At 38.4% G+C, this 21,419-nt stretch overlaps 2 protein-coding genes across 3 annotated transcripts in view; both read left to right on the top strand.

Moving 5' to 3' along the window:
* Window positions 1–12,954, top strand: part of ssbp4 (single stranded DNA binding protein 4) — a 53,363-nt gene extending 40,409 nt beyond the window's left edge. The window contains exons 6-18 of the mRNA XM_056758367.1: window positions 5,522–5,605; window positions 6,870–6,929; window positions 7,026–7,092; window positions 7,180–7,247; window positions 7,329–7,396; window positions 7,490–7,535; window positions 7,618–7,653; window positions 7,738–7,792; window positions 8,052–8,122; window positions 8,210–8,288; window positions 8,419–8,447; window positions 9,370–9,471; window positions 9,889–12,954. Coding sequence (XP_056614345.1) covers window positions 5,522–5,605; window positions 6,870–6,929; window positions 7,026–7,092; window positions 7,180–7,247; window positions 7,329–7,396; window positions 7,490–7,535; window positions 7,618–7,653; window positions 7,738–7,792; window positions 8,052–8,122; window positions 8,210–8,288; window positions 8,419–8,447; window positions 9,370–9,471; window positions 9,889–9,918 — 795 coding nt within the window. The 3' untranslated portion in view covers window positions 9,919–12,954. The remainder of the gene's footprint in view (window positions 1–5,521; window positions 5,606–6,869; window positions 6,930–7,025; window positions 7,093–7,179; window positions 7,248–7,328; window positions 7,397–7,489; window positions 7,536–7,617; window positions 7,654–7,737; window positions 7,793–8,051; window positions 8,123–8,209; window positions 8,289–8,418; window positions 8,448–9,369; window positions 9,472–9,888) is intronic.
* Window positions 12,955–13,194: 240 nt separating this feature from the next.
* On the top strand, window positions 13,195–21,376 carry fkbp8 (FKBP prolyl isomerase 8). 2 transcript variants are annotated; one of them, XM_056759577.1, is made up of 9 exons: window positions 13,195–13,292; window positions 15,895–16,163; window positions 16,251–16,420; window positions 16,523–16,611; window positions 16,831–17,051; window positions 17,234–17,406; window positions 17,606–17,683; window positions 20,229–20,363; window positions 20,534–21,376. In XM_056759577.1, exons 2-9 carry the CDS (start codon window positions 15,902–15,904, stop codon window positions 20,618–20,620), a joined length of 1,215 nt encoding a protein of 404 aa, XP_056615555.1. In that variant the 5' UTR covers window positions 13,195–13,292; window positions 15,895–15,901; the 3' UTR covers window positions 20,621–21,376. The 2 variants fall into 2 exon arrangements, with proteins under 2 accessions (XP_056615555.1, XP_056615556.1); XM_056759578.1 differs by having other exon boundaries at window positions 13,212–13,274.
* The last annotated feature ends 43 nt before the right edge of the window (window positions 21,377–21,419 follow it).

Here is a 21,419-nt window from a genome sequence, read left to right as displayed (position 1 = left end):
GGAGAATTTCACAATCAAGGACTAAGAAAAGTTGTAGCGTAACGACTTTTCTTGTTCGAACAAAACCTTTGGGAAACCTATACGAACCTTGGGGGAGTCTATCAAGCACAGAAATACTACGTAATATGTCAATGTTTGACCATGTTAAGCATGAGAAGCCAGCACGTTAAGAAGATAGAATGCATGAAACGCCGTAAGGCTTTAAATTATTAGTCATCCTGAGGCCCCCTTTGGATAACAACGGATCTAGATCAACTTCTGAGAGAAGTTGAGCTGATTGAGTAGATCGTTCATCAGAGAGACGAGATATAGCCGCTGATTATGTAATAATCTTGTAGATCGTCACAGAGAAGATCTGGTAGAGCAGCACATTGAGTAGATGTTCAGCTACCTCATCAAAGACTCGATCATAGAGCTCCAGATTCAGCAGATGATCTAATGTTTCATCAGAAAGAACGACAAATGTTATAGATCAACTGGTAGATCATCATAGAGAAGATCTAATTTAACAATTATCTAGTAGATCATCGTAGAGAAGATAAGATAGAGAGCCATATTTAGATGTTTAGCTACCCCATCAAAGATGAGATCATATCAAGTGGCAGATTCAGTAGATCGTCGAGTAGTTCATCAGAGAGAACCGCAGAAGGAGTAGATGATCTATAAGATAAGAGAGACAATGAGAGATATCGCAGATATGCTCAAATCTGTAGAATAGAATACGATTGTGGCAAGGTATCAAATGTAGCACCAGCATCCCATAGAGCAGAAGACGTCGAAATGAGGATCAGGTAGAGCGACACATCTCGGCATATAGAACCGAGGAGGAGAGCGTTAATGTTGCATGAGCCGCGTTCAGAGCAGGGAGCAATCTGACTGTTGCGTGAGTGACATTGCATCCTATAAATAGCGCGTGTGTGCATAAGAGCGAGAGAGGGAACTAAGAAAGAGAGGAAGAGGGAGGACTTTGTGCTCCACTGCAGTAATTCCCTCCTGGTAGCAGCCCAGGGCACGGCAGAAGAGAGGTACGGAGAGAGCGAGGACACAAAATGAAAGAATGAGAAAGAGCAAGAGCAAGAATAAGGCAACAGTGGCGAAATAGACCGTTCCGTGGATGCTTTCCTGATTATACTGTTGCTGTGGACTGGTGACACCAATTATATCTTGGCATATATCCTAGTGGCCAGTATATCACTTTTTCACACCTCACATCGACTAACTACCACCTACTCTCACTCTTGTTCAACACGGCTGCAGGACGCAGTTACGCTAATAATTGGAGCTGTTTCTTTTGTATCTGGTTTTAATATAAGTGGAGAGTGCGGTTGGAAAACGTTGCGGTCCGTTAAGATTTCCATGGTTGGATCGTGTATTTCTTCTGTTTTATTTTCTCCTTTTAATGTAACACCATGTCTACACCGGACGAAAGACAATAGAACGCATTAGAACCCATTATAGTTTGAAACTTTGTTCACAATGGATGCGGCGCGGCGCAGGCCGTGTGTCGTGTTGCCGGTGTAGACACTGTGTTGGTCGTTTTCTGGTCTTATTAACTAGACACGGATGAAAGAAGTGATTTATGAAACTAGTAATTCTGGTTCTAGTTCTTGCATCTTGGTTGTACCGTGTTGTAAAACATATATTACATAAGGATCACTGCGTGTTGCTGCGTCTGTGTTGCTTGGAAACCTTTTGTTGTTGTGTCTGAAGAACTGCATTGTTCGGCATATTTTTATTAATAATATTTGATGTAATATCATTACATTTGCTGTTTTATTTAATGAAAGCGGTTATACAATCACGGTAAACCATGGCTTATTTGATAAAGATAAATATTGAAATATTTAATTTGTAGATTGATTTTCATGCCTGGGTTTGGTAGTGTTTTGCACAAATTTAGCACACAGACCATTTTGGGGATGATCGCCATCCAGAACTTCTGTAAAAAGCATCATGTAGGACTAAACACTTGATCGTTTCTATAGACCGAGGTCCAAGATTAAGAGGTAGATGAACATTTTTTTTTTGGTAATTGAAGTCCAATATAGTTAAAAAAAGAGTGAGACATCACAATGAGAAACACAATGCAACAGTTTTGGAGTCAAGAATTGCATTATTGATATCAATGTAACATCATCAGGTCTCTACTAATTTACATCCCTTTTAAAACATATAAAAATATACAGCTGCAGAAATATAAAGGTTCCCCAAAAATATTTGTTCGGCATTTCTATATGTACTGTGCCCATTCGAGTCCAGTGTCTGTTGAATTTCAACGAAATCAAACCTCAGGAGTGTCATCCAACAATAATGTGAAAGAATAACAACATGACAAGGCACATGAAAACTGGTAAAAATCCACATTTTGTCATTTAGCAAACGCTTTTATCCAACGCTACTCACAAAGAGTTTAGGGAGCAATAAGTGATGTCATACTGGAGCAATAATACAGTAGGTGCCAATACAAAGTTACTGGTTTCAACAAAAGCTAGACTAGTTGTTGAGAGAAAGAGAGAGGGTTAGTGTTATCACATAATAAATAATTTTTATTTTAATAAACTTTTCCAAAATACATGTACAAATAGTACTGTTGTATTGCTTAGAAGTGAATATAAACTTGTATTCTTTGTAGTATTTGAGGTCTGAAAAATGCAGAGCATCTCTTCTCTTGTTTTAATTTTCTGCAAATCAATGCAAATACAAATATATTTTTTCTTTAAAATCGGAAATAAATATTGTTAGTAGTTCATAGAATTAAACAAAAACGATGATTTCACCTAAACATACCTATAAACACTAATCTCAGAACACAGTTTGTTTCTGCAGCTGTATGTTTTAACAGTTGTGTTGTATTTTATACATTTCAAACGTAGAAAGGTAAATAATGTGCCGAATACCAACAATAAACTGTTGAACCATTCACACTAAAGAAGTTTTGGTAGTGAAGCTATGCAACCATGCACACATCTGATTGTGTCTCCAGCGCACACAGGAGCACACAGTGATAATTAACACACGCGACCTCGCTATCTGCCGTGCGATCGGTGCTGTCCTGCGAGAGAAGAACGGAGGTGAAAAGGGGTAAACCCTCCTGAACATCCCCTCTCTCCAGACTCTCCTAATCTGTACCTCGCAGGCCCAGACTCCCAGCAGCCTCCCGCAGAGCGAGGGAGTGAGTTTAGCGAGAGACGCACAAAGCCTGTGTGCTGGCGTCTGGCCCGGATCTGCAAAAATTGTTTTATTATTTTTTTTATAGCAGAGGTCGGCCCGTTCAATAATCTTCACGCCGAAACTCCACTGCACCAGCTTCTCTTGGGAGGACGGAGTAGCGAGAGGGAGGGACCAAAAAAGAAAGACAGAGTTCTAGTGTAGCTGGAAACATCTGAAATGGATGGGGTTGTTTTGAGGGAAGAAGGTGGGAGAATTTCGTCAGCTCCTTTTCCACAAAAACCTCTTGAAGCCAACAGAATTCAGACACGACTGAAGACTTGCCGGAGTCTCTGGAGAGACACGGTTCCATCAAGGTTAAAAGGACTCGAGGATCTTGTTTAGACTTGTCGCTGCGAGCTTATATTAAAGAGGTCAACCTGTATGACTTTCTTCTGTGGAACACAACAGAAGATATTTTGAGAAATGTCTCTGTGGTTTTGGGTTCATACAATGGAAGTCAATGTTGTTTGGTTTCAAAATATCTTTAGTGTTCTGCATATGAAAGAAACTCATACAGGTTTGAAAAGACATGAGAGGGGATCCAAGAATTGTCATTTTTGGGTGAACTATCCCATTCGGTGTTAAGAGGCTAGATGTTGTACAGTAGATTATATTTATTACGTATTCTGTGCCGTTACTTAGTTTTTTACACTATTAACGCACAACACCATTAAAAACCATCTTTCTAAGACCGCTGTATAGCAAGTCTGTTGCTATAGAATTAGATGTGAATGTACACGGAGACAATGAAATATGCATTGCCCATGCTTTGTTTTGCTTAGTGCTTTGTGTCCCCAGTTACTCGGCAGTAGCTACACACTGCCCCCTTTTGGTCAGGAAGCGATATTGCTTCATTGCGATGCTCGAGCTCCGTGGTGGCTGGTGTCCTCTATGGCACCGTCCCGCTAGGAATACCATTTCCTGTCGTTCTTTCGTGGTGGGAGGGGCTTGTATTTGGGTGCCAAGCCGTTATCTCCTTAGCTGGGTAGAAAATGATTTTATTAATTGCTTCATTTAACACACACACACACACCCTCCTCAACCAAGACACATACACGCACAATCCAACCCAAGTTGTTATTTAGTCACTCTACAGAGGTGGAAGGGGTGTGCCTCGTTCCCATATTGGACACGCAGGGGAGGCCTCGTGGTGGAGCTCCGTTAAGGGATAGGAGGGGAGAGCCTGCAGCAGCTGCCCACCCCAGTAGGAGATGCCCTTTGAAGGGGGAAATAGGTTGATTAACTACTCTGCCTTGGGTTGAATGGTTTTACAGACGACTGAAATCATTCTGCTTTGTGGTGTTAAGAGAAATTAAATGGACTGCACTCCAGTAATGTAGGACCCTGCTGGTCATCAGCATATGTTGTGTTATGGATGTTGTCGAAGATGCCCAGGGCATTGCAGAACAAAGCTCAAACCAAGCTAGCATGAACATTGATCCTCCTACACTCATCCTCGTGTCATTTCAAACCTGTGTGACTTTCTTTCTTGTGCAGAAAATAGAAGATATTTTGAAGCCTGTTGGTAACCAGACAACATTGACCCCCATTGACTTCCATTGAATCGACACAAAACCACCGAGACATTTCTCAAAATGATCTTCTTTTGTGTTTCACAGAAGAAAGAGTCGTATAAAGGTTTAACATGACATTTTTTTGTTTTGGCTGAACTGTCCCTTTAAGCCTCAGAAGCATTTAACTCTGTTTCTGCAAGGTTTTCGAAAGATGACGCATTTCTGGAGCAACCAACATAATGAATAGAAAAGGAAAATCTCTTTTCATCATATTTCCCCTTTGATAAAATTTTGATTCATATTGGACAAAGCACCACCCCAGTTTTACTCCCTTTGGTTGAGCCACGGTCACCAATTTGAGCCCAATTTGGTTTCTGTAGTTTACGGTTTTGTTTGATGCCACTAATGCCGCAGGAATTAACAACCTTCAAACTTGGCAATAGTAAAAACTCCTTTTTTGTGCGAAAATGATGAAGGTTTTTATAATGAAAGGGGAAACAAAATACGACTGTTATTTTTGAATAATATGAAAAACAGATTATAATAAATTTATTTATAAATAAGAGGTGACCTTTAATCTAGTTTTTGGTTTAGTCTGTTTTTAACAAAGGCTAGTAGACTTTGAAAGGAGAGGCAGCGTTTGTTGACGCACAAAACCCTGTGCGTCAACTTTTGTTTCATTGGCAAAAACTGCTAATCTGATGTTGCACAAAATTTGCTATATTTCCCGATTTAATCGTTTACATAGTTTTTTCGTTGTGCTGTTTAAACTGAACGATCTTTCTTCTGTTATTTAGGGTCCACCTGGATCACAACCGTCCCCACACGCACAGCCCCCACCTCACAACCCCAACAACCCCATGATGGGTCCACACGGCCAGGTAAGACGCTCACCCTGTTTCCCGGCTCTTTCTTCTCCAACCCATGAAGAACCCTAGATCCACTTGTAGGTCACCCACCAAGTGCTTTGGCCGACCTCTATCTCATTTCATCTCTTTGTCTTCATCCACATTCTCCTTATTTCTTTCACTTCCCAAGATGCATCGCCTGCCTATCTGGGAAAACATTATCTCTCCTTGTTTGTTGTTTCTCATCTCTTCCCCAGCTAAAGCACATTACCCTGTTTTCTCAGAAAATGCAAACACACACACAAATTTGAGCAGCCAGTGACCATGTTTTCAGATAAATAATGCAGACTGCGGCCCAGCCCGTGAGGAGCGGAGGTTGATCTAGTCAGGCTGGTTCCTCCCTACGGCCTGAACTCAGTCCCTCATAGTCCATCAATATCCTATTAATAATTCAACACGCACATAGATAAACACACACAAACATGCTCACACACAGTGCATAAACACAACACAAATATAGAAACACACTTTATGTGTTATGCAAAGGCAGATGGAGCAGGTTTTTGTTGATTATGTAACCATTTTTGGACCATTGGTTACATTTTCTAATATGTGTTGCGGTTACGTGTTTAAATGGATTTCTTCATTGAACACTTTGATAGAAAGGCCAGAACCTTTTGAGTGTAGGTAAAAGTGTGAGATCGTTCTTTTAGATGTTTTTCTGTAGTGTGACGGCGCCTCCTGCTGGTTGCTTAGGAGTCACTTTATGTGCATTTCACCGATTTTCAGTTCAGGATGCCCAAGATTTCTGTCTCTAATAATGAAACCTTTCATGATTATTTATTAGCACAGTGTTGTTAAATGTGGGCACTTCAAAATACCCTTAATCATTTCAGCTAAAACGTTAATATAATTGTTTCATTTCTCTGAAATCACGTTTTAGCTTACGTTAAATTATTAAAGGATAATACAAATATTGTCATTATTTACACGCCATCATGACATTTCAAACCTGTAGGACTTTCTACCCATTGACTTGCATTGGTATTGTGTTCTTACAATAGAAGATAACCAAACACAGACGGGAATTTAACACGGGCCAGGCACATGTGTCCGATGAAACTATTAAATATACATATATATTTTTTCAAAATATTTTTTTTAAACAAAAGAAATGAATATGTTAGCACAATGATATTTTTGTCTTCACTTTAAACATCATGTCAGTTTTCAGTCAAACTGCTTTGTATGGTGTGGTACACTTTAAATTGACATCTTTTCGGCTCTCTGCCTGTAGCCTTTCATGTCTCCACGGTACCCAGGTGGACCCCGCCCATCACTCCGTATGCCAAATCAGGTACAAACCACGCCCCTTTGGCTAAATACATTGATGTATTATTCTTCCTTACGCTTATTCTTTGCATTTCTTTCTTTCTCTTTTACTCCCGCTCAGCCTCCAGGTGTAATCCCAGGGTCACAGCCACTCCTGCCAAACAGTTTGGACCCCACCAGACCGCAAGGTACCTGCCCAATAAACTCTATATAAAATCTATACAGTAACTTTGGGTATTCTGGATCTTTAAACTGACCGTGATCTTCTATATTAGGACATCCAAACATGGGCGGCCCGATGAGGATGAATCCACCCAGAGGAATGGGCGGCATGGGCCCACAGGTCGGTCAACATCCCTCTCAATCAAATGCCTTTTACCCTACTTGAAGTGAGAGCTTAAGTTCTCCATCTCTGTGTTTGTAGAACTACGGCGGTGGAATGAGACCTCCTCCGAACTCTCTCGGCGGTCCCGGTATGCCTGGCATGAACATGTGAGTGTTGCTCCTGACTTGCACGTTTAAAATAATTTATGCCACACTTATTCACACATAAACACTAATGCTTGCATTTCCTCTCTTTCGCAGGGGTCCTGGTGGTCGAGGGCCGTGGCCTAACCCTAACTCAAACTCAGTAAGTGTTCAAAATTCAAAACCGTATCAGCCGTAGTTATTTTGGAAATGGTTTGTGATGTCATCACTGCTTGTTCCTACAGATAGCATACTCATCTTCATCACCAGGAAATTATGTGGTAAGATTTTGTCTCACTCGCTTTGTGTTCTATTCTTTTTTCTGAAATGATCTTGAGAATTCATTTTCCGTTCTCATCATGCAGGGTCCTCCAGGAGGTGGTGGACCTCCAGGAACTCCCATCATGCCAAGCCCAGGAGGTCAGTTTGCTTTCGTCTAATCCCGGGGATTTACCGGCAGTTGTGCTCTGAATTTCAACTCTTCTTTTATTGAGAGTTCATGAGTATGAAGCGGAGTTGAGAAAGGATCTCAGTAACTGAAGATTAGCTTAAAGCTCTTTGTTTTGTAAAACGCATTTAATACATCAGCCAAACATTGCTTGTCACTGCTGTTTGCTGAGCAATACTTCTCGGAAATGTGTTCACAGTTTAATAAGTAATGTAATCTGTTTTCTGACAGACTCAACGAATTCCAGTGAAAACATCTACACAATGATGAATCCCATTGGCCCTGGTGGCAACAGACCGAATGTACGTTGGCAAAAGGAATTTTTTGCTTTATAAGAATAGGTATTGGTTTTTGTGTGAATGAGCTTAATTGTGGCCATGTGTTTGTAGTTCCCAATGGGTCCTGGACCTGACGGTCCAATGGGTGGGATGGGATCGATGGAGCCACACCATATGAATGGATCTTTAGGTGAGACTTCTTGATACAAATATCTAGGTTTGAAATGACAGATACTATTGTGTTTCTCAAGGTTTATAAATGTACTTGCTGTTGTGTCAATTATGTTAAAACTAATCATAGTATCTTGTTGTGATTACAGGTTCAGGTGATATGGATGGGTTGCCAAAGGTAAGAAGTCAGTCATTGGATGTACATGAATTTCACATTTCGTCGCTGTTCTTCCAAAACCTCTGTTGACCGAATTCGCTGTTTTTTAGGAAATGGAAAACACACTGTACTTTTTACAGTAATTGTTATCGAAGTTGACAAGCACTTTTTGAATCGTTTTATTTGCAAAACTCTGTGACAAACATAAAGGGTGACTCATAATAATGATTAATCGCAGAAAATCTAAATCACAAAATATGGAGGTACAAGGTTTTGGAAGGACAGTGATAACATTCTTTTCAATTGCATTTTAATATAATTTACTATTTTAAAGATGCAGCTTAAAGATTTTTAAAGATTAAAGATTTTTAATAACATCACTTAATATAATGCACAAATAATTCAGAAACTGAATTGGTTGAAAAAACAGACCATATCGCCCTAAACTCACACTATTGGTTGAGAAGTTGTCGTTATGTTTCTTAAAAGCTGTTCAATGTTTTGATAGGGCCAAAGTTTTAAAAAAATTCAGAGAAAAATGCATGCAAATGGCTTACTTGTAGTTGTCTTTGCATATTAGGCACCCATCAAGTAAAAAAATAAACATTGATCCCCAAAAAAGGGTTAATGTTTAAGAGATTTAAGATTTTATTTGTCACACACACGGTCAGAAATGAAGTATAATGAAATCGGGCTAACTTTATACACTGAAAGATATATGAAATTGAAATATAAGGTAAATGTATAAAAATAAAATTATGAAAAATAAATGGAAATAAATGGAAAAAAGCACAAAAACTGAAATATTAAACAAATTAAATGAAATCCAAAGTATATATACTGTATACAACAAAACAATTACAAGTAATGAGTGGGAAGAGATGAAATGGAATGTTGACCATAAACCCTAAATAATGTTTTTTTGCTTCTGTCTCTTATCTAGAACTCTCCGAACAACATGGCAGGTATGAACAACCCCCCAGGGACCCCACGGGATGACGGGGAGATGGCAGGCAACTTTTTAAACCCATTCCAAAGTGAAAGTGTAAGTACACATTACACCAACCCACATGATCTCTCCTTCCCCCTTCTCCTGTAACCACCTGAAAGAAGTATCGCTTCTGATCAGCAGACGTTTTCTGTCAATTCAGACCTGAGTTAGGCCAGACATCTTGAAAACATGTTTCATATGTACACTTCCTGTCAAAATTGGCAGGACTTAGCTAGAAACGAACCTGAATTAATGCTTATCACCTTTAAACTATTAAAACGATTGTGATTTTTCTCAGATCTGAATACGTGGTTGACATGTTAGATGAGTTTCTGTATTGTTGTTTGTATTGGATTGCTGTGACTGTTACATCGAGTTTTCCACAGTGGTGAACTTTCATAATGTTAAGAGCAATTTTTATGGACTCATCTTTATCCCTCTCCTTTCCCCTTTCCTCTCTTCTTGTTGCAGTATTCACCCAACATGACGATGAGTGTGTGATTTTCTTTGTTGTTTTATTTTAATTTTCATTTTTTTTAACCCTTCCCCCCACCCCTTCCCGACCTCTGCCTCGTCCGTTTTATTTTATTTTGTCCGATCATTGCACCCACCCCTTCCCAACCATCACCCTGGGCTGGTGCGGTGGCGCCCCCTAGCGGGTCGGCATCGCCGCGGACCGAAGGACTCATGGTAGAACCACCCAGTACAAAGCTGGTGCGGTGACGTCGACTGGAAGAAAGCGAGCCTCGACTCACAGGAAGAGCCTTCTCGTGGAGTCCACCTGCCTGCCCGGCTTCGTCACCGGTTCGGGACATTGAGGGTCCTCGACGGATCCACCGCGTGTGTGTGTGTTTGTGTGTGTGTGTGTGGGACTGTGCCAGGAGATGTTATCACGCTGCTCATCAGCATTGAGACTGGTGGCTTTATTTCAAACCTGTTTTTTTCATCGGCATTTAAACGCTTGAGGACGGAGGCGTCCGCTGTTTGATTGCCGTGTACATTTTGAAACCGGAAATGGTGACACGATAAAGGGCAGGAATGGTCTGATTACAATATATTTGTATATTATTGATAATATTATTGTTCTAATTTTCATAATTGATATTGCTATGATGATGTACTCATAATTTTATCCTGTAAAGGGCACATTTGTAACTCAACAACATCGATGATAGAATAAGCACACATTCAGAAATGCACAATGACACTTCTGTTTACATGATGATTTTAGGTATTTGTCTATATGTTTTAGTCGTTTTGTCAGATGTCTCTCTTTGCATATACCTCTGTTCTTAGAACTGATGTCATCACTACCAGAGAAACGTACCGAGATGTACAACCTCAGTTTAGTGTCTATGTGGCTTCTTATTGATAACGATCACTGGCGTAATACACCTGAATGGCACTGTAATATGTTTTAAAAATGTTGCATTTATCATCCTTTTCCGGGCCTCAGCGTGCAGCGTTAAAGGGTTACTGCCATTGCATTCACTGCCATCGGTCCATTTCAGCATAACATATTTCATCCACATGCCACGATCACCAAATTGGTCAATCTCTAGAACGAACACATGTGACCATCTATTCTAGATAAGTTGCCGTCTATAGTTGTGATTTCTCCACTATGTTTGCCATTGTTTTGCAAATGTTTTAGAATATTACCCCTGTGTTTGTAAAAGTAGTTGGAATAAGCAGACTGCTCTTACAAGCACCCGTTTTCTTGTGCTCTATAGTCCCATGTCTGTAAATATAACTTTTTGGTCATGGACCTTATTGGTATTTTCAATACACTACTTGTCTGTGAAGCTCATGTGTGGTGCCATCTCTTTCTTGATGTGAGGTTCCATTTTGCTGCCCGATACGGAGTCTGCAGACTTTTATTTGTGGCGTAGTATGGTGTAGGGTTGGGATAAAATGACAAGGGTGCATCTCACAAGGACATGCCTGGTCATATTTTCTAAAATGTAGGTTTTTACTCGTGAAATTCATAGTTTCAAAGTCATATTTCTATAGTTCTGTTATTTTCAAAATAGCGTTACAATGAAATATTACTGGAATTGTTATTAAAATCCGGATAAAGATAAAGGTCAACAAGTACGTGACAAACTTTTTTGCGTTGATTAAAATAAATTCCAAGGTTAAAGCAAAAACCTAACATGGTAAAATAGGTTTGTCTTTATTTTTAAGACATTTTTCTTCATTTTAAGGGAAAATATGAGTCAGGAATGTCTTTGGTTTTATGAGATTCGCTCAGCTATTGACTGGAATTCAAATTCCCATTGAAAGATGTGTAACCTCATTAAACCTGCCATTTCATGCCCACAAATATTTCATCAGATGTTATAAAACGTACCCATTGTAAGAAAAACAAATCTTGATGGTCACTTTGAAGTTTAAGCTTTTTTCTTGTTTTTGCTTATGCCATCCCAGTTAAAATGCTTTTGTCCAAAATGTGTTAAGTACAGTACATAATGTGTTTTTGGACATTGAGAGAGCAGGTCCAGGCTCCTGGTAAGTTAAGGTTGAGTGTAGTGTGTGGTGAACAGCCCCTCATCTTTGCCCGAATCCTTTCTAGAACCAACCCCCCACCTTTTGTTTTACTGTAAATACTGTAAAATGCATTTTGATATCATTGACATGTTTTGATATGTCAGTCACAGCCAATGAGTACAGCTGAAAATAAGTTATAAAGATTCTGTTTGTGTTTTTGTATTTTAAAGAGATGCTTTTGCTGTAAAAATGCAGATCGATGGTCACCCCTAAATCGAGTTACAAAATAGTTTTGCGCATTATTTCTTCAAAAAGGAGCATAACTTCAATCCAAGCCTGAATTCCAGACATTCAGGAAATGGATGTGTTGTGTGTTACATAATACAGAATAATAGTTTGAACAGAACAGAAAAAAATTGTTATTTGATTAAAGAGCACCGTGAGTCAAAAAAAACCACGTCTGCCTATTGGAGATTCTACAATGATCACCAAATGAATTATATTAATTGCTATATTAGAAAAAAAAACATTTTCATTAAATCGAGGGACTTTGGGTATTATTTTTAAAAAGAGAAATACATTATAAACTTAAAAAATTATTTAGATTTCTATTCACAAAAGAGAAATTGTTCAAATAGAATTGCTTGGTTGCTCACTGATCCTCTCAAAGTTTTTAATTGTTGACCATCTCTGCACTTTTGTTGTGATGTATTATATTGTAACATTAGGAAGATGTTTTCAAAAGGAATTATGCATCGAGGAAGGGTCATGGGAGGGAATGACAGAAATTCTTCTGTAATTTTCGTTGTCCTTTCTTGCGACATGACAGTATTCAATATGAAGCAGTCTGTCCCTTTGGGTTTGCTTTGTATTTCATAGTAGGGTAGCTCGGATCATTGTCCCTAGGGCCTAGATGTCTTGTGTAGGTAAATATGTCCTTTGTATGTTTCTTTATATTGTAAAGTTTCTTTAGAATCAAAGAAGAAAAAATAAAATTTGCTTATAAAAAGAAATGATTGCATCAATAATAAATGTAATTTGATATTTTGTGCGTTTCAGTTCTGTTTTTTTAAAAGGGCATTATTGCTTTCATTTTTGTCCAGTATGAGACTCACCTACATAGATGTCTTTTAAAACAGTACGAATACATGTACATTTTATTTTTGTAGTTGTAGGACATAAAACGAAATGGTTGATTCACACAGTTATTATAATAAAAAATTAAAGGTCCGCCGCAGTCATTGAAGCGACCTTGACCGAGAGACTTTTATTTTGTATTTGTTGGATTGGCCTTTGGCTCTACCCGGAAGTTGAACTGATTGAATCTTGTTTTGATGTCAAAGTTGTTGCTGCGCTGCTCATAGCAGGTATTTCCGCACACTGCGGTAAGTATTTTATAATTCTTCTTGTTTTGCAAGACTTTTAATGCATATAAATAAGCACAAAGAGTTGCTAAGCTGCTATGTTATGCATAAGTAGTAAATTGTAGCGTGTGTTGAGCCTGTGCACGCGGGCAAAGTTGCTAGAATGTTCTGGAAATGCTTGATTTTCTCCAAATTAATAGAGATATTTTCATTCATTTACGAATATATGTGTTTAGTCTGCTTATGTGAGACAATGTTTTTGAGTCTTTATCGGAAAACGTTAGACCTATTTTTTCTAATGAAATTGCTATATTTCCAGTCAGTAAGTAACAGTAAGGATATTAGCACTAATAATATGCACATTGAAGTATTTAAATATTTTTTAAACGATGGTTTATTTCCTATTTTTTATATATATATATATATATATATTATTTTACGATGACCATGGCTTACTAACGATTACGTAGAAAAGGTCACGTGCTTTCTATAGGGGATAATGGCAAGGCTAAAGCATGTTTTTTGGTCAAGTAACGTAACTTACGATGTTTTAGACGCGTCTTTGAGACACGTGGTATTTAAACACATGTCGTGAATAAGAAACGTAATATTATTATTTTAAGTGACGTTTGGATTCTTGCAATTTACGACTATTTTAATTCACTTGCTATATGGATGGATTTAAAATGAATAAGGGAAGGCAATTTGTTAAGAAATAATGGACAAGTCTCTGAAAGTTTATTTATTATTGTATTCATAGACATTGTGTACATCTGTGCATGCTATGTGCTCTGTGCTATTTTATTCACGTGTTTCAGTCGCTTCAATCCTGTTTTAAAGGGTTGTACTTTGCCAAACGAAAAAAAGGACAGATGAAATTAATTTAAAATCACAATTTAAATCTTTAATGAGTCTAAATTAAGAGCAAATGGAAACTTTTGCTTATGACTCCAGCGTCTCAGATATTTCTCCTGAGAAAATGACCCCAAAATCTCACTAATATCTCTATTGGAAACGTAGTGGCAAAAGACATCCGAGTTATAAAACAATAACATTTTCTTGTGGGGTCATTTAAAAGTTCATTAACAGAATACTGTCTAGGTAGGCACCCCCCTAGTTTTAAGGTAACATGCCAGCATTACAAACATATCAATTGCTTGATATATATTTTTGGGGCTATTCCTAACATTTGATGACAGCTTGAGAAACACTTTTCATAAATTGTGTGGGTGATTCTCACGAAACCACTGAAACATCATGGCAGTCAATTATAAATTGCGTTATAAAACATACAATCCGGTTACACAAAAAATGATCGCAATATAGATAATTGCGTTCTCTACCTTAGACAAAACATAATTTTGATATAGGAATGTATTTTATTGCCTTTTCTGCGGAAATTCTCATAAACGTATCATTCTGATTTGTCTGTGTGCATTGTATGTTGTAATTTAAACAGTAAAATTAAAATATTGTGAAAAAAATATTTGATGACAAAAGAATATTGAAGAAATAGTGGAAGAAAGACGTGTCAAGGACTAATGTTCTCATCCCCCGTAATGATTTTAAAGACTTTCAACACACAAAAAGATTTTTACATTGAGTTTGATTTTTATGTGAAGAAACACATCTACTAGCACCTTCTTAATGTTAATAAATGTATAAATTTTTTGTTAAAAACGTTATATCCTGTCACGCTGTGTTCACAACTTTTTCTCTTCTCATTAACGACACAGGTAGTTTTTCACATTTAAAGAAATTTAACATGTATAATATTCTATTAAAATATAATTCATTAATGTCTTATATATGATTCATAAAAACTTGATTAGGCATCATGGCTTCGCTTTTTTAAGCAAAACATGCTATGAGATTGACAGTTTTAAAAAGTTATGTTATTGTAATGAGAATTTGTTAAGCCTTTTTTGTAAAAATAAATAAATAAATCTTGAAACCAAGATTTTGTGAGAGACACCCGTGTATGAATCTACAGTTGAACAGATAATACTGTATGAGCTATATTTAAGTTAAACTTCTTTTGGTTTATCATTAACAGAGAAGTGTAGAAATCTGAACTGCCGAGGGCCATTAGCAAATAACGTCGGCTAGTTTTTTTGATTTTCCATTTCATGTTCAACCCATTGAAGGTCACTGTTAAGTGATCTACCTTCACATTGGAGATTTCCAGTTTCTCTAAACTTTAACCTTATCTTAGCAACTTGCGTCGTTTAGTGCAGATATGTATACCATAAACAATAGGTGGGAGGTAGTTTTGCTCTGTTTAGTGGTCTGAAATGGTTTGTTAATAGTATAGCTAGTAGTTTGCCTTAACAACATATTGCATGTGATGAGTGAATGCTCTCATAATTATGTTAAGAAAACCTAAAATCATCAGGTAAGGTGTAACACTACATACTATTTATTTATTTTATACATGAAATAGTTGTTGAAGATCAGTTTTTGAATTTATATATTTACCTTCATATATAATTGCTTAAATGCGGGTGATTTGTGGTCTAAAAGGATGCAGATTCATTCATATTCCCTCTACATTGTTACAAATATGATGGTTTTATCAGTGCTGTGTCAGACTAAACCTGCTACTCGTCTCCGACTCCTACAGAGACCAAATGGCCGACAGCAATGATGTGAATGGTGATAACCGAGAGGCGGTGCTGTCGGGAACGAAAGTGGAGCGTGCCTCTCTGCTGGACAGTGGGGAAGACTTTGAGATGTTGAAAGACATGGAAGACGATGTGGATGAAGACCTACCGCCTTTAGAAGATGCTGGTGGAGGACAGAAGAAAAACAGGATTGCTGAAGACGCTGCTAAATCAGATGCGAATGCTGACCAAACTCCCACACAGACAGAAGAGTGGCTGGATGTTTTAGGTATTGAGGACCTGTATGTTGTTGTGTCCAGCAGGTTTCATTGTTGGGTGAACTGTCCCTTTAAGACGTTCTCTTTGTAACAAACAGGTAACGGACAGCTCAAAAAGAAGGTTCTGGAACCTGGCGCAGGTCCAGACAGCAGACCCCAGAGAGGTCAAAATGTCACTATACATCTTAAAACATCTCTCACTGATGGAACCGTGGTGGATGAGCAGACAGACTTATCGTTTACTCTTGGTGATGGGGATGTCATCCAGGTACGTTCATTATCTGATGTCATCTTCTGTGTTGTCTGAACATAAGAGCCCCTTATTTGTCAACAAATTGAAATGACAACGTTATTGGCGTTTCATTTGTAGGCAGTGGATCTCACTGTGCAGTTGATGGAAACCAATGAAAAGGCTCTAGTTGAGGCCGGTGCAAAATACGCGTATGGTGCTCTTGGAAGGTTAGTTTAAATGTTTATCTGAAACTGAGACACACAAAGTTATTTTGGGATTTTTTATAGCAATTGTGAATGATTTAATTGAACTATATATGAGGATGGATCACCTCATACAGCATAGGTTACTTCATCTCTACCTGCTTGGACGCATGACCGTACAACATGAAAAAATTTGTACTTTTAAAATGACTCGGTGATTCAAAACCATGCATCGTCTTTCAGATCTTCACCAGCTATTCCCCCTAACGCTGATCTCACACTAGAGGTCCAGCTTTTGTCGGCAGCCGATGCTCCAGACCAGGAGCTCATGCCACCCTCGGAGAGAATTAACCTGGCCAATAAAAAGAGAGAGAGAGGAAACGTTCACTATCAGCACAGTGACTATGCTTTTGCCGTTAACTCGTACGGAATCGCCCTGCAGATAACAGAAGCAAGTTCGAGAGGTGAGAGGTCGTGTGTGACCTACTGACAAACTTGGAGTTTTATTCTTCTACTCAAAACTGTCATTCATAACATTCTCGTAAATGTATAAATGCTTTTAGTTGATATACTGGATAGTTTGATATATTATTGGGTTGTATCTCATGTGTCTTTGCATGCACTAATCATTGATCTCTTATCGCAGTGGACATCAGTCAGCAGGAAGAGGAAGAACTTCTGGACATGAAGGTGAAATGTCTCAACAACATGGCCGCCGCACAACTCAAGCTAGACCACTATGATGCCGCGCTACGATCTTGCGTCTCCGTCCTGGCACACCAGCCAGACAATGTCAAAGCCCTGTTCCGCAAAGGCAAGGTTGGTTTTCCGGGTTTTGAAGCATATCGTTTTCACTTGCTCTCATTACATTGAAATGAGTTTTTGAACTCAACGACAGCAGGCATCTGTTTGGTTCCAATCAGACTGCCGGTTGAGGAAACGTAAGCCAGAATGGGGAAGAGATTCCGATGTGTTGAGATTACAAACTGTTGTCATGTGGTGTGGGTTTTGTCCGCAGGTTCTTGCTCTGCAGGGCGAGACTGCCGAAGCCATTAGAACTCTAAAGAGCGCCTTGAAGTTGGAACCTAGTAACAAGGTAATGCAGAACAGATGTAAAAATGTAGTTTATTATTTTTAGCATTTAAACTATACTTGCATCCCCCAAGATAACCAACAGATGGCGCTCTAGACCCCCAAATGGAACCCGTCCAAGCCAAAGGGAACATAGTGTTCACAAACTCCCAGGATCTTATTTCTATCCGTGTCTAAAAATAGCTGGGTCCCTTTGCACACTTGCCATATCTAAAGCAGCGTTCCACCGTTCTGCTTACAGTGGCGGACGGATGAGGTTCCCCGTGTCCTGCCATCTGATTGCCATTGCTTTCTGCTGTATGAGCCTTCTTGCACTGCCAACGCACCTACGTGTGCACAAATACACCCCCCACCTGTTCTCATGTGTCTGGTCTTTATAGAGATAGAGACTCAAGTATAGCATTGCTTTCTTCCATCTGACAGACTTTCATTTTGTTTGCTTGTGGTATTCTCGGGTTCGTCAGTTAATCAGTAATTAAATGAAATAACAGGTTGTCGTGTAATATTTTGACTCCGACTCTTGAAAGGGCACATTTGAGATGTCATTTACAGCAGGTGCTACTTATTAATATGCAACTAATTAGTTTAATTATTAGTTTTAAAGTGTTAAACCTTTATTTTTAGGGGCAGTATATGATATGTTAAATATTGAGGGTTGAGTAGCGTTGCTTCTTCTTAACAGAGGTTTATAAGTGTCAGTAAGGTGTGAATTAGGGAGAGCTTATCTGGTTATAGCCTTGACAGTCTGGAGAAAGTAGTCATGTGGAATTTGCAACGTCTTTTTCCTTGAACTAGTTCTTTTTGATGATTTTTTAAATGAAACATGAGAAGCTGATAGAACGTTTTATAAAAACATCCACTTCACTAATAACTGAAAAATGTATGGAAATGTATAGGCCATGTGACACTGGTACAGAAGCTCTTACAGTTTTATTTTTTACTCCTTTTTTATCTTGCATATATAATGATATTTTAAAGATATTCATTTATCGTTTTTTTGTTATAAATGTTCTGTTGGTTGTGTGTTATTCAAACTGTCGTGTAATGTTAAAGATCGTGTACCAAAGGCAGTTTCTGCCAATCTCATATACATCTCAAGTGCCTATATGTCGTGTCTTCAAAGAGCATTTAGTTTGATCAAATTTACAAAGAGAGATACAGCTGTAGAATTATTTCCGGAAAATAAGCTGCTAGAGGTGGGACTAGTGGGGAGGGTTTGATGGAACTACAGCACGAGCAAGCAACACATCATCAGATTAATCACTTCATGTTTTGTACATTATGCATGCGGACACAGACGATTGACTTAGTTTGACTTAGCGCATGCAGTTTATGTCCGGCATCTTTTAGCACTGGGACTGCACCTTCTATCAGTTTCAAACGATCTCCGAATCCAGCGTTACATCCACCGTTTATATAACATCCATCAGTGAAATGCCTTGAACAAACAGACACACCTAAACTTGACTATTGCAAGAGTATCCAGCTGCAGTGCAGCCCAACTTGACGCAGGGCAGAGAACCGTGATGGTAACGGGTCTCGCTCGTCGGGTGGCTCGTGGGCTGGCACTTTCTTTCGCCTTGTCGTGCATTCCCGGGAGAATGGTCAATAAAAGGAAACCTCGAAAAGTTTTTTTTATAATTCTGAATCCCTGTGTCGTCACGATCCTGTCATATCACAGGGATCCAGAATATTAAAAAACTGTCCGAAACACGTTGGAGTGCTGGGGGAGTGTATCAAGTACAGAAATACTTGTTTTTAACAAGTTGACTATGTTAACCATTAAATGCCAGCACGTTTTACAGTGCTCAGAATACATGACATGGCATGATAACCGAACTTTAAAATACTGAAACAGGAAGTTCTTCCGGACCATTATTGGGGAAACGTTGTTTATGTTTTCCGAAGTGGTCTACAAGTCAAAAGGTGTGGAATCCTAATATTTTTTATTGTAATGTTTACCCTGTGTTTACGTTATGTTACATTTAAATTGAGTTTACGTTGCATTACGGTTACATTACGTTAACGTTTTTTTCTGTTAATTGATTTATTCGATTTATACTAAAAACAACAACAATAATAAAATTCGCTGACTATAAGCAAATGTCATTACAGTAAATATTACCTCTGTCTTTCAAAATTACATTTACATTTATTGTCTATAATGTGAATCCAAGGGTCTGGCCTGACATTGGCTCAGACTACTGAACATCTAAGCCTCTTTACTCAAGAATGCTGAGAATGAAGCTCAGGTGTCTTGGTTTTAAGGTCATATGAGGTGAATTACAAGCTTTTCAGGGTAATCCATGACCCACATTTTTTTTGTAAAAGATACATCTTTCACTTCTGCTTTTATCTTCTATCTAATACTGAGAAAATGTCTTGTTGTTTACATCCTGAAGTTTGTTCGATTTCTGGCTACATGTTCATGTAAGATCGTTTCTCATATGTCGGTGTGCTGCAGTGTGTCGGTGTGAGCAACAGTTTCATCATTCTGGCTTTCTGTCATCACCACACACACATCTCACTCTCTGCCCTCTTCTCGGCAGACCATCCACGCTGAGCTGTCGAAGCTTGTGAAGAAGCACTCGGAGCAGAAAGGAGCCGAACAAGCCATGTATAAAAAGATGCTGGGCAACCCAACGAATGCCAGTGTGCAAAAACACCGTGCCAAGTCCTCATGGGTGAGAGAATAAACTGTCCCTATGAAACGATTTGGTATACTTCATACCACACTTGTTTGTTTATGAGTATCTCTGTTTAATAAAAACAGGAAGTGGGTTGCTTATTTACAAACCACACGTGTCTGACTGAACCCATTTATTAAATGTCATTTTTGTGTTTCTCTTTCTAGGGTCTCAGTTGGAAGTGGCTCTTCGGTGCCACGGCTGTCGCGATAGGCGGTGTAGCTTTATCAGTCGTCATTGCAGCTAGAAATTAACATAAGTCACTGTGACAAGATGGTCGACGTGATGTTGCAGAAGAAACTAAGCAAACCTTTGAGACAGCTTACAGAATATTGAAATGAAAAGGCTCTACAGTCATTTTAGATGATGGTAATCTTCTTTATTTAAATGCATGAAAGATCAGCTTGGGGAGAAATAGATATTATAAAATTTGTATTTAGTATTTATGTACAGAAAGGTTCCTAGGTAAAAATAAGAAATGTATCTATGTACAGTAGGTCGTGTCGCTGGATAGAAATGTTTGTCTAAATTGTCCAGCGTTTCACTCAGAATGTGAACAACGGAACTTGCTATTCTTCCTTATGTTATTTTGGTGAACTGAAAATTGCTTGTTGACAGTTTTCAGACACTGAATAATGTGATTGTATTACTTTTATTTGTCGTACAATACCTTTGAATATTATTTACTGACACTAAATACTGATCACGTTTTCAAAATCATACACAGATGTTGTACTGGGTTTTGTTTTTGATTTTTTTTTCAGGTTCTTTTAAAAATATTTTGAATGCCTGATATTTTCATGACCAAACAATGAGAAGATATTCCAGCTATTTTGAAGCTTCTAGAAGAATGTGCATTTGGTGAACAATTAATTTATTTAGGATAAACAGTGTAATTTTTTAAAAAAAGATCTGTTATGTTGATCTCGGTTCCCATTCCTGTTTTGTAGTGTTGGAAACTTTCAGCATTCCCTGTTGTTTTCTACCCTGAAATAAACTTTTGCACTGAGTTCGTGGAGTTGAAAATATAGTGATTTCTTGGAATATTGGAAA

Source organism: Triplophysa dalaica, chromosome 10 (genome assembly GCF_015846415.1).
Source record: "Triplophysa dalaica isolate WHDGS20190420 chromosome 10, ASM1584641v1, whole genome shotgun sequence".
Classification (NCBI taxonomy): Eukaryota; Metazoa; Chordata; class Actinopteri; order Cypriniformes; family Nemacheilidae; genus Triplophysa; species Triplophysa dalaica.
Note: the sequence above shows the minus strand (reverse complement) of the source record. Positions and strands in the feature narration are given on the sequence as shown.